Raw genomic sequence first — 12,334 nt, 5'->3', positions numbered from 1 at the left:
TAAAAAGAAGTGAATGAAGCGAAGTAGACAGCCGGAGGGATGGCTTATTCCAACCTGACGTTCACCTTATGGCGCTGCCATGTGCCTCGCGCTACTTAACGACAAGAAGATAGGCAGTTCAAGCATGCCTGTTGGGATATAAGGGTTAGTTACTCAAGGTGATGTATAAATATATTTTGCTTGCCCTGGTTGGTTCCGAATAAAGCAAAACGAAATTTTTTAAAAACCATAGTAGCTAAGTTAGCCCTAATTTAAAAAACAAAAATATCTTGCCGTTAGGTTTTCCAGCAGCAGAACAAGTGACATTGAGCGGCCTGCATGCAAATTACATTGAGATGTTTTCTGGCTTTCCACTGGGCTTCAAGATCGACATTCGAGCATCCGGACGGTTGACCAGCGAGTCATTGTCCGCCAGCAGCAGGGCCAGCTCCACTGCGCGGGGAGAAGGCACGAGCGAAATGACGCAGCAGGTGTCTCTCCCAAGCCCACCCAGGAGCTCGGATACCTCGGTGACGGTGACGCCTGGGCCGAGCTCGTTGTCCGAGAAACCGGCCGTGCACGGGGAGGAGGGACGCAGGATTATGGGTCTGCAGGAGGATACTGTGGCTCCGCTACCAGAGGTTGCCCCGCAAGGCCCGACGACGTCCTCGGAGCACCCCGGGCAGCCTCCACATCCCGGCAAAGACCTCCCGAAATTCTCCCCCCGGCTTGCGGAACGGTCACCCTCTCAAGCAGACCATATTGCCGTCGCACAAACGATTCTTTTCACAATGAGAGCCACATCTTTTCCAGACCAGAAATCCCGGAGGGGCACGGTTAAGTCATTAGACAAGTCCAGCCACATGTATAACTTGGAAAAACTGGTGCGTTTTTCTGTCATATGCGTGATTTGGAGTTCGGACTAATTTAGAATGATGCCCACGGCATTACAAAGGTTCATTAGCCGCTCTAGTTTTTTATGCTGGCTTCGTAAGTACAATAAAGGAAAACGGATGGGAATAGGTGAGAACGGGTCACCGCAAAGGTCCTGATTCCGCCCTCACGAAGCTGTTAGCCATGCGATAACTTAAAATCATATTGTAATTGGCGTATCTGAGCTATAACTTCGGTCGGTGACGAAACTCAGCCTTGAATTGTCTCTATCCAGCAGCAGAAATCAAGAAACCCTCCACTGAATTACGGTGAAATTGACTTATTTAAAGTTTCCAATATTGTTTTCTCGACTAATAACGGATATTGAGATTGATCTTAGCGTTATATTATTAGTTTCCTATGTGCCAGAATGAATGTCATTTGGCGGATGTTAGGGTACCCTGATGAGAAACTTTATTGATTGATTACAACTGTATAATGGTCTCTGGCCGGCGTTTTAACACTTCTATGCGCCTTACAATACACCAGAAGTAATCAAAATTAAAATGATCCATGGAAATAAACAACCTGACGTGCCATCCGCTTTATTATCGCTCAAAAAAACGGGTCGTTCAGCTCTGTATATTTTGTAAAATGGTCGCAGCTGTTTATCGCTGAGGCCGCGCGGTTAGAATGAATCCAAACTCATACCCATACAGGATGGTTCTCGGCGCATCACTGTAAGAGGTTGTATCGTATGCTCTGAGACGCCTGCTAGTCCGTTTATGGAAGAAATATGCTGGCGGGTTTTGTCCACGCACGTTGTCGGTACGAGACGTTGGTCAATGACGTCGTTTTCTGCGACCAGGGGCTAGACAATTCCGCCACCTTCGCAATTAAGAAGCGAAGACTAAGCGAACAGCGGAGCTGGTGGACTTCCCTATAGCTTTAACTTGACTGTTAGCTTCGGCAGTCCTCACCTGGATTTCCGCGATATTTTCGACGCCACTTCACATGCTCACGATCGGCTACCCGCTACCTTTACTCCGCCTCTTCACCGGGAGAGAGCCCTTTCTTAGCCCTGCCAAACGTATCGGTAGATCGCGCACAGATTCCGCCCAGCGCACGCCGTCTCTCTCAACTAGAACAACACCTGCTCGTCAGAGCTTACGTCATCACAAGGCGCAGCCAATCACCGACGTGCGCCTCCCCGCCCGAACATCTGCGCCGCGATGCGCACTCCCCACACCTGCTCCTCGGCTCCTCGCCTCCTCGCCACTGTTTCTCACAACCTTTGGTCTAGTCTTTTTCCTTTACCACTTTGCTGCGCCTTTTCATGAGTGACACGTGGTATGGCTGTAACTCAAGAATGAACTGCTCCGCTGTTAAAAGTCGAGTGGCGTAGCCGGCCTTGTTCCGTGTACTAGCTAGGGTGCAGTAACATCTGCGTCATTTCTTAGATACAGTTAGGGGGTAGTTATTCCGCTTTTTTCCACGACTCCCACAAGCCCTGAAGTGTGACCAAAGAAAAACTCAGCTCACATTAAACAACCTTGGCAATTTGTTTTTATTCCATTTAGTTAAATGGACACTTGAATATAATTTATAGCGACATGGGCACCACAAAATTTAGTCCTTCGATAGGCGTTCCAGTTCTGGAATAGAAACTTTGCGGCATTGATCTATCTCACGTGGGCCTTCGTTTAGCATAATGCAGACATTACTGAACTACAGGTACAGCGCAATAAACGGTAACGCCAAATCTTTTAATTGGGTCAGGAGATAAGCGTTCCTTTGTTTTAGGGGCGAAGCACCTTAAGGCCGAGGCTTGTCCGGCGTGCCGCGTCCGTGCTCACGGCACAGCACCGTGTAAATAGAAACTTCTGTGAACAAAAGGCTCACAAAAGGTTAACAAGAACAAAATAAAAGGTTCACAAAAGGCTAGAGAGAGAGAGAGAGAGAGAGAGAGAGAGACAGAGAGAGAGGGAGAGAGGTGAACAAAAAGTTGACAAAAGGTCAACAAGAACAAAATAAAAGGTTCACAAAAGGTTAGAGAGACAGAGATTCACAAAAGATTGGAAAGAAAGAAAGAAAGAGAGAGAGAGAGAGAGAGAGAGAGAGAGAGAGAGAGAGAGAGAGAGAGAGAGAGAGAGAGAGAGAGAGAGATGTTGAGCAGTTTCGCGTGGCTCCTGGAGAGCCGTGCTGCGCATCCGCGAGGAGCAGTGGGTTCCATTGGATTGAATTGGATTGGGTTTGATTGGATTTGATTTGAACTGGACTTGATCGGATTAGATTGGATTGTATTCGTTGGATTGAACTGGATCGACTGGATTGGATTCGATAGGATTAAATTGAATTGTATTGGATTGGATTGGGTTGTAATTGTATATACTGTACACACGCGGTGTCACTAATTTACATGCGTGAGTTGGCAATGTCACGGGTGACTTACAGTAAGAACGATTCCCAGTAATTCGCCCACTCATGATTCACTTCGCGGAGATGCGTGATTTTTTTTCTTTTCGTTTCTTGCAGATGGAGGCATCAAGCACCCTGTCCAAACAAATGAAAAGCATCCTGAAGAACCACTTTGTTCGCCTAATCGCCGTTGCAGTTGCACTTCTTGTGCTCGTTTGTTTCCTTATCTTCCTAGCCCTTAGCAAAGCCATTGCGAGTCGGCCCCCGGAAATCTGCCAAACCGAGGGCTGCACTGGCCACGTGTCCCTCCTCACCCGCCACCTGAACAGGAGCATCGACCCGTGCGACGACTTCGGCGCCTACGTGTGCTCCGCCTGGAGGCCCTCTTCAGACAGCTACTTGTTGGGCACGTCAGTCATGAGCGACGTCTTCTACAGCTGGTTCCGGAATTTCAACCGGACTCTATACGAGGGAACCAAGAAACTTCACGTCGGCGTGAAGCCGCTGGCCATGTACGCTTCCTGCATGTCAAGTAATGCGAAAGTTTATGGGTTAGGCTTTGAGAGCTTTCGGCAGGTTATGCACGACTTGGGGCTCAGATTCCCAGAAGATCCAAAGCCTGGCACCCACGTCCTCAACTTGCTCGTACACCTTGCCTTCCACTGGGAGGTAGTGGGTTTGTTTCGAGCCAGGGTTCTTGACGCCTCGGCTTCGGTGGGAAGCTGCATTGTTTTCACTCCTGCAGCTTTTCTGCACTCCTTGTTAAAGCAGCACATAGAAGTCATGCCACTGGACAAGTATTACGAGTACTGGAGGATGTTTTTTGAGTATTTGGTTACGGACAAGACCTTTCAGCGCCCTAACAAGAGCGCCGTTTCTGACCTGGCCAATATGGAGCGCGATATACTCGAAACCCTCGCAAAAGCATCGTCCAACCCATTAAAACGACCGGAGTATTTTGCCCTCTATAGCATCAAGGAACACATTTCCAAATTTTCGCCTTCTGAATGGTTGAATGCTTTGAATACCAACACTGACGGTCGGTTCAACTTCACTTTTGACATCATGGTGTTGGTCAGTGACAAGAACTACTTCAGTTTGGTGGACGTAATTTTCCGCAGTTACGAAAATGTGAAACTACTCAAATACATTTCCTGGCAGTTTGTTCAGGTATTTGCAGTGGTAGCCGACAACAATCTTTTTGCCTTGCGCTACGGAGGGGGAAACGATGCGCAGTTTCTTCGGCAGTTTTTCTGCGCATACAACGCTGAAGTGCCTTACCAGCAGCTGGTGTCATCGCTGGGGTTCTTGTCTAGGTTTTCTAAAAGAGACGTGAACCTCGTCAACGCCAAGTTTAAAAACCTAATTGGCGAAACTGGTAAGAAACTAGCAGCATTAGATTGGCTGGATGAAAGCAGTAGAAACTTAATATTATCTAAACTGAGCTCTGTGCAGTTGCGTCTATGGCCGCCGCAGCGTTACCTCGTCAGCGAAGAACTTGAACGGGCATACGCCAACTTCACCTCTCAAGAGCCTTCTTTCGCCGAATATTGGGCCAAAACTCGAAAAAGTTTGATAAATGCGCAGTTTTCTCCGGAATTTCCCGACGTCTCTAGCCAAGCTCCCAATTACGAACTGCCCTATTTTAAATACGACGCAGCAATAAACAGCGTAAAGGTTCCCATCGCCGCGCTGACGTGGCCGCTCTACTACAGGGACGGAACAGAAGCTATGTTTTACGGAGGGCTTGGATATTCTCTGGCTCTGCAGATAATGCTCTCTATCGGCCAGGAAGGACAGAGATGGCATCCCAATGGAAGCATCGTTGAAACTTTTTTAAGCCAAGCTTCCAGTGAAATCTTTCAAGACAAGGACAAGTGCTTGAGTGCAAAACGCCTGTTTCCCGACATTCCCGCAATTGAAGTCGCTTACTCTGCATTAGCCGCCAGTTACACCGGAGCAAGCAATCCCAAGAGGATAAGAGCCGACTTGTCTGAAGAGCAAGTGTTTTTCATGACCCTATGCTACATTTCGTGCAGTGGGACGAGCGTCGTGAAAAGTAATTTTCGTGACTGCAACGAAGTCGTGAAGAACTTTCCCAATTTCGCGAAAGCTTTCGATTGTCCTACGGGATCCAAGATGAGACCCAGAAAGCAATGTACGTTTTTTTCTTAGCTCCAGTTGTGACATAGGGATACTGCGTTTGATATTATCTTTTCTGCCGGTGCCTATTATGTAGCGATAAAGTTTTGTGAACGCTGCGATTGGAGCTTTATTAAACTGGAGTAGGAAGTCGATGAAAGCCGATCTGTTGAGCGTCGATTTATTCTGGGGTAGCCGGATAGTATCAACAGATCGGTTGAGTTCACTGTATAATTAGCAAAACCTCTCACCCTGGAACAATAAACACTAAGCGGTATAAAGACATCAATATCTGAGGCGATATAGTTGAAAGCATTATGGTGCATATGGAATGGATAAGTATTACGAGCTTGTGTATAAAGAAGCCTGGCTGCGAGACTGGTACACTGCGCATTCTTGGAAACTGATTGTTAGACTGCCAACGTTTGAGCCACGAATTTGTGCTGGTTTCTGAAAGAAAACTGTTCGCGTGGATCTGCGCTAGGCGTTTGCGGCACATAGGAAAACGATGGCGATTACATCAAAGCACGGTGCAGAAACGACCATAAACGGTTTCATTGCTTCTATAAATGTACAAACGATGTGTATCTCTGCCTTTAGCTCGACGCAAGCATATATACAGCCACTAGTTTATCTGTGAGTGTAACCATTTCTAGACCAAAATCCCTGAGCGCCATTCTGGTTGTTGTAGTTTTTGTGCTGTCTAGGAAAAGGCCACCGCTGTCAAGAGTAGGTACAAACCTGCGTGATGCGGTGGAAATTGAAGCCGGGTCTCCGCAGGAGCTGCACATTCTTTACCTATTGTCTTATCCCAGCATAATTGTGAGTGCTGGGACAAAATTTGTTGTCGGTCTGTTCTTTGTTTGTAGCACATGCCCACTTAGGGGATTCTGGGACCCTGTAATTCTGGCTTATCCCAAAGGGCCTACCATCTCTCTTTTGATTTTTCTCAAACTTTCAATAAATTTTGCTCAACGATGACATTTTCTCTCTCTCACTTTCTGTCTGTCTCTCTCTCTCTATGTATAATAAAAAGCCCAAACGTTCAGTCAGGACACCGCATCAAACACTTTTAAACTGCCACACTTCCTTTCTCTCTCGAGCTGAACGCCACGCGGCCGCAACTTTTCACGTCCATATGTGCAACCACGTACGCTTATATTTCCTCTGAGTTTCCTTTTCCGGGGTGATTAAAACCATGGCGACTAGACGATCTCGCCAGTGCCTTCAGTACTTGGAAAGCGCGGATGGAAAATGCAGCAACTGCGTTCGAAAACACTCCTTCATCGCGGGAGTGACGAAAGCGCGTCATGCATCTTAGGACCTAAACATAGATGTCACCTGCGACATTTTGTTTGGTATTAGACCAGCATTTCCTTTTCACTCAAACATGTCCTGTAAGGTCATTTGTACGCATTATTTTCGAAATAGGAGTATTTTGTATCTTTTAGGTTTCTTTAGGCTACCAACACGTTTGTTAGTTTTTCGATGCTCCATTTCGATGTACTACAAGAAAATGCGGCATCAAAATTCTTGATGCCCGCCCGGCACGTGCTTTTTGTTAAGTACGACACTACAAGCAGCGGTAGGTGTCGCGAAGCCTTTCCCACGTGCACAACGCGGCATTCCGTTCGCAGATGTGCAAGATCGTCATTCCCTTCACGCACCCTGCATCCTTCTTTTAAATGCGGAGCATTTCTTAGGCTCGCCTGGTCCTGCGTCGTTGATGGCGGCGCCGTCCACACGCTCACCGCGCATGTGCAACTTTCCTCCTTACACCCACAGCTCCGCGATACTACACCATAAAAAAGAAATAGTTAGCGGCGCCCGGTTTCGATCCCACGACTCTCTGGCCGCAACGGGAGGTACGCGGTGCTCTTCCCACTACGCTACAAATCCGGGGCAGGAGCAAGTGCTACGAACGCGCCTTATGTCCTTGACTCATTCAAACTAAGTCAAGAAGCTACTGATACAACGAAGGCACGCGAAGCTGAACGTCAATGGAAACGACGAACTGAAAACTTTAGAGGGGGATGCTGAATTTCCCGTGGGAAAGCTGTGGCGGGAAGCGCCACGCGCCTTGCAGCTCAACCAGCCCCGTCCGCAGCGCCTCTGATGCTGATTGTGGCAGGATGCCCCTAGGGATTGGCCAACCAAAGAATCCATCACGAGATAGGTTCGCGTTCAACCACCGTCGTCATCTTCCCGTAGGGGAACCGCTGAAGAAGAAGAAGAATTAGAAGACAAAGCTGCGAAGAGGAGGGCGTGTACATTGCTCTGAGCCGGTGCACCAATGTCAACAACCTTTACATCCCCAAAGCTGACGGAGACTACCGATTCTACCACAGAGACAACATCGACAAGAACATGATGGACGAGTTTCGGCGCCTCGAGAACCACCGCCTACTCTCCGTAACACAACAGCACTTGCGTGCCTTTGCCACCGGTGTGGACCCGGACGCGGAATTCCCTCTGGCGCTAGTAAAAACCAGATCACTCAACATAACGGCAACACAATGAAACCACACGGAACCGCCACGATGCTTCGCATCCTCATGAGGGTTCCCCACGGGAAGATGGAGTAATTTTTTTCGCACAACGGGTAACAGACCTCGTCGGTTCACCGCCAGTAGCCTATAGAGATAGAGAAGCAAGCCGGGTTTAGAAACCCGGCCAAGCCGCACTTTTTTCAAGGCACGTCATTTTTGTATTGTGCTGTCCCTTAGCGTAATTACATGCATTCTTTATGTAAAAAAATTTACAATTTTTACAATTTCTTGATAGGTTTAGGGGTTGACCACGCGATATCAATACGTTTATATAGCGTTCTGGATGGACCTGGTAGAGCGGGCTTCTAGATATCCCGAAAGCGTCGTCATTAACCGACCTGGCCGCGCATACACACCACCACAAGAGCCATCTACTGGTTCTCTTGGAACACTGCTTCTACATTCTTCATAAACTGCTCAACAGATTTTTTTCTCTACTGTTTAGTGGCCATCCTTAGCATTGTAGACTTCCACCAGCTCAACTAGCGAAGCTTGGACTAAGTCGCGCAGAGCTTGAACCATAGCGAAGCTGCAGGATTTATTTGTACGTGAGCACTAAAAATCACATCACCACGCATCTGGAAAAGTTTGAAATTGTTTATTTGCATGTTCCATCATTGATTTGCACTGTGCTAGTACTAGTCATCGTCATATGCATCGATATCGTCATGCTTCTTATGACGATATCGATGCATATCATGCGTCGATGCATATGGATGCATATCGATGCTTCTCATGCGCGGTAGTGCTTGACAACAGTGCTAGAGAGAGAGAGAGAGAACAACTTTATTAAGCTTCCTGCAGTAACCCCTACCCCACCCTCTTCGGATGGAGTCTTGGGTCGACGAGGCCGGACGTCTTCTTAGCGGCGAGAGTCGCTCCCGGTGGTCTTCGGCGTACTCGGGTTCCCCCTTTCTGCCTCCGGCCCGTCCGGTCGCTGCCTCTCGACTGCCGCTAGAATCTGCTGGACGGCCTTGCGTTGCACGCCGTAGTCGTTGGATCTCTTCGCCTCCTCTATGTGGGGCGGGAGAACGTCGGCATTGTTGGCATTGTTCGCGCTTATGCAGTCTTTTAGGATGTGGGCCAGCGTGGCCCGCTCCTTCCCGCACAGTCTGCACACATCAGTCACGTAAACCTCCGGCCACAGGTGCTTGGCTAGCACTGGGGTAATCACTGAGTTTGTCTGCAGTTGACGGAGCACAACCGCCTCTTCCCTAGTCAGTCCGGGGTGAGGCAGGGCCATCGTTCGTCTTCCTAGTCTATACCATGAGATCACCTCGCTGTAACTGGTCATGGTGTCCTTGTCGGGGCGATCCACTTCGTCGGCGACCGCCGTTCCCGTGGCACGGCCGGCTAATCCTCGCGCCACGGCGTTGGCCGTCTCGTTGTGGTTGGCGAGCCCCAGCGAGCTCGCCACCCCTTCGCCCGCATGTGCGGGGAACCACTTAATTACCACACCGTCGTTGTCGCTGTTGGTTTCGGCCTTGCGTAGAATACGCGCGGCAGCACAGCTCACCCGGTTCTTCGCAAAATTGCGCACTGCCGTTCGCGAATCACACAGCACCGTCTTTGTTCTTGGGTCCGCGATGGCGAGTGCCACCGCCACTTCCTCGGCTTGGTTCGGCGACTTGGTCTTCACACTTGCCGCAAGCCTGGTCTCGCCGGTCTTGGCTTCGACCACGCTGACGCTGAAGACGCCGTTGATGTTTTTGTAGCTGGCCGCGTCCACGAATACCGCCCCTTCGTCGTTTGAGTGAAGTGCTATCAGCGCTTTAGCCCGTGCTTGTCTTCTTTCCTTGTTGAACGTTGGGTTCATGTTCCGTGGGATCGGGCTTACGACGATGCGTTTGCTCGTCTCCCGCGGTATCTGCTCCCCCGTCTGCAGATCTTCTCTGACGCTGACGCCTAGTTGTCGTAGTATTTCTCTGCCGGTCTTGGTTTCCGATAGTCTTGTGAACTGCGCCGTCTGCTGGGCTTCCGCTATTTCCTCCAGGCTGTTGTGGAGTCCGAGGGCTTCGAGCTTCTGCGTGCTCGTGCCTCCTAGGAGCCCCAACGCCGACTTGTATGCCTTGCGCAGCATCGCGTCGACTTTCTTCCGCTCGCACTGCCGCCAATTGTGAAAGGCGGCGACGTATGCGACATGACTGACCACGAAGGATTGAACGAGTCTTACGAGTCGTTCCTCTTTCATCCCACCTCTTCTGCTCGACACTCTTCTTATGAGTCGCATCGCCGCGCCGGTCTTGGCGTCGAGTTTGGAGACCGTCTCTCCGTTGACCCTGCTGCGTTCGATGAGCATTCCTAGGACTCTGATCCTGCTTACTTGGGGAATGGTGTGTCCCCCCTGTGTTCTTACTGTTATATTGTCGCCGTCTCTGGTGGGCTCCTTGTTGCGCCTCGCTCCCTTGGGCGGGATCACTAGGAGTTCCGACTTTGCGGGGGAGCATACCAGTCCCGAGCCCCTCAGCTGGTCTTCTACTGCTTCCAGTGCTTCTTGTAGTTTGCTCTCGATGTGGCCGTCGCTTCCGCCGGTGACCCATAGCGTTACGTCGTCGGCGTAGACTGTATGTCGTACACCTTCGACGCTCTGCAGTCGGTTGGCGACCCCGATCATTACTAGGTTAAAGAGCAGCGGTGAGATTACCGCTCCCTGCGGCGTTCCCTCGCTGCCTAGTGTCTTCTCTGGTAGTTGTAGGTCTCCCGGGCAGATTCGGGTTGTGCGGTCGGTAAGGAAGTCTCTGATGTAGTTGTACGATCTTTTTCCCAAATTCAGGCGCGATACCTGGGCAAGGATCGCCGAGTGCCGAACTTTATCGAAGGCACTCTGCAGGTCCAAGCCCAGTATTGCTCTGTTGTCGTTGGTGTTTATGTCGTAGTCTACGATCTCTCTCTTGAGCTGTAGCATAGCGTCTTGGGTCCCTAGCTTACTCCGAAACCCGATGAGCGAGTCCGGGTATAGTTCTGCTTCTTCGAGGTAGTGTTGCCACCTGTTCATGAGTACGTGTTCGAGCAGTTTCCCTACACACGACGTCAGCGATATCGGTCTTAGGTTCTCGACGCCGGATGGTTTGCCCGGCTTCGGTATTAGAATCGTTTTGGCTTCCTTCCATCGGCGCGGTAGCTTTCCGGCCCTCCAACATTTGTTGAAGTACTCCGTCAGTGCCGCGACCGTTGCGTCGTTGAGGTTTCGTAGTGCCTTGTTGCTTACTCGGTCGGGTCCCGCCGCCGATCTTCTATTGAGGTCTTGCATGACGTTTCGTACCTCCCATTCTTCAATGTCCCGGTCTATTTCGGCGTTTTCCGTTCCCTGATATTCTGGGTGTTTTTCTTTCGGGGAAACCGGGAGGTATTTGGCGTCGAGTTTTCTCTTCACCTCGTCCTCCCCGTCCTTCGCGATCGCCTTGTGGATGATTTTGCCGAGTTTATGCTGCTGTTCGCCCTTGGTTTGGGTTTCGTCCAAGAGGTGTCGGAGCAGTCTCCACGTTCTACCCATGTGGAGTTGTCCGTCCGCCTCCCTGCATGTCTGTTCCCACTGTTGTTTGCCGAGCTCCCTGCTGTGTTTTTCTATCTCTCTGTTAATTTCGGCGATCTTTTTTCTGAGCTTTCTGTTCGTACGTTGTTGGTTCCATTTTCTTTTTAAGGCTTCGCTTCGATGAGGTGGGCCAGTCGGCTATCCATCGTGTGTACGTTTCCGTCTGTCTCTATCTCAATCGTTGCTTCCTCGGTTGCTTCCACGATCGCTTTTGCCCACGTGTCTATGTCCTCTATTTTCTCGTGCTGAGTTGGGAGGTGGCGGCGAAACTCTTCCCAGTTCGTGTATTTGTGTTTTTTTTTCTCTTGGCTTGTGTCGTTTCCGAGTGGGACTCGTATCTCTATGATCATGTGGTCGCTGCCGAGATCGGTCTTGGTGTTCTTCCATGTCGCGTCCCCTCTGCCTTCGATCCTTACGAACGTCAGGTCCGGGGTGGTGTCTCTGGCGACCGATGTGCCCGTTCTCGTTGGGGTCTCAGGGTTCGTGATCAGTATTAACCCTGCGTCCGTCGCGTCTTGCATTAAGTCTCTTCCTTTTTCGGTGGTCTTGTCGTAGCCCCAATCGTAGTGTGGTGCATTAAAGTCGCCCCCGATTACTACCGTTCCTTTTTTTATCGTTCTTAGCGCTTTCTGCATGAGCGTGCGAAACTTCTGTTTCCTGTGCCTCGGACTGCTGTACACGTTTACGGCGAGTGTGCTTATCTTCGTCCTCCTCCCAATGATCACCTCTACCGCGCAGCTGTCGGTCCAGTTGCCGGTGTTCAGCTCGTGCTCGACGAAGACGATGCCCTTACGGACGAACGTGCACACCCCGCCGATAGGCCTGTGTGCTCCCGTCTTGT

General features: G+C 50.1%; 2 protein-coding genes across 2 annotated transcripts; one reads left to right on the top strand and one right to left on the bottom strand.

Moving 5' to 3' along the window:
• The first annotated feature begins 335 nt into the window (after positions 1–335).
• Positions 336–5,445, top strand: LOC144168535 (endothelin-converting enzyme 1-like). The gene is made up of 3 exons (XM_077697498.1): positions 336–678; positions 3,506–3,802; positions 4,016–5,445. The coding sequence occupies exons 1-3, from the start codon at positions 336–338 to the stop codon at positions 5,443–5,445; spliced, it is 2,070 nt and encodes a 689-aa protein (XP_077553624.1).
• A 3,297-nt stretch (positions 5,446–8,742) lies between these two features.
• LOC144167663 (uncharacterized) lies at positions 8,743–11,639 on the bottom strand. The gene is given in 2 exon segments (XM_077696853.1): positions 8,743–11,603; positions 11,606–11,639. Coding segments are annotated over 2 exon segments (2,814 nt in total). The 3' UTR covers positions 8,743–8,823.
• Between the last annotated feature and the right edge of the window lie 695 nt (positions 11,640–12,334).

Source organism: Haemaphysalis longicornis, unplaced genomic scaffold (genome assembly GCF_048455015.1).
Source record: "Haemaphysalis longicornis isolate Haplotype H1 unplaced genomic scaffold, Haemaphysalis longicornis Haplotype H1 scaffold_2, whole genome shotgun sequence".
Lineage (NCBI taxonomy): Eukaryota > Metazoa > Arthropoda > Arachnida > Ixodida > Ixodidae > Haemaphysalis > Haemaphysalis longicornis.
The sequence above is the reverse complement of the archived record's forward strand: the minus strand, read 5'-3'. Positions and strand labels throughout refer to the sequence as shown.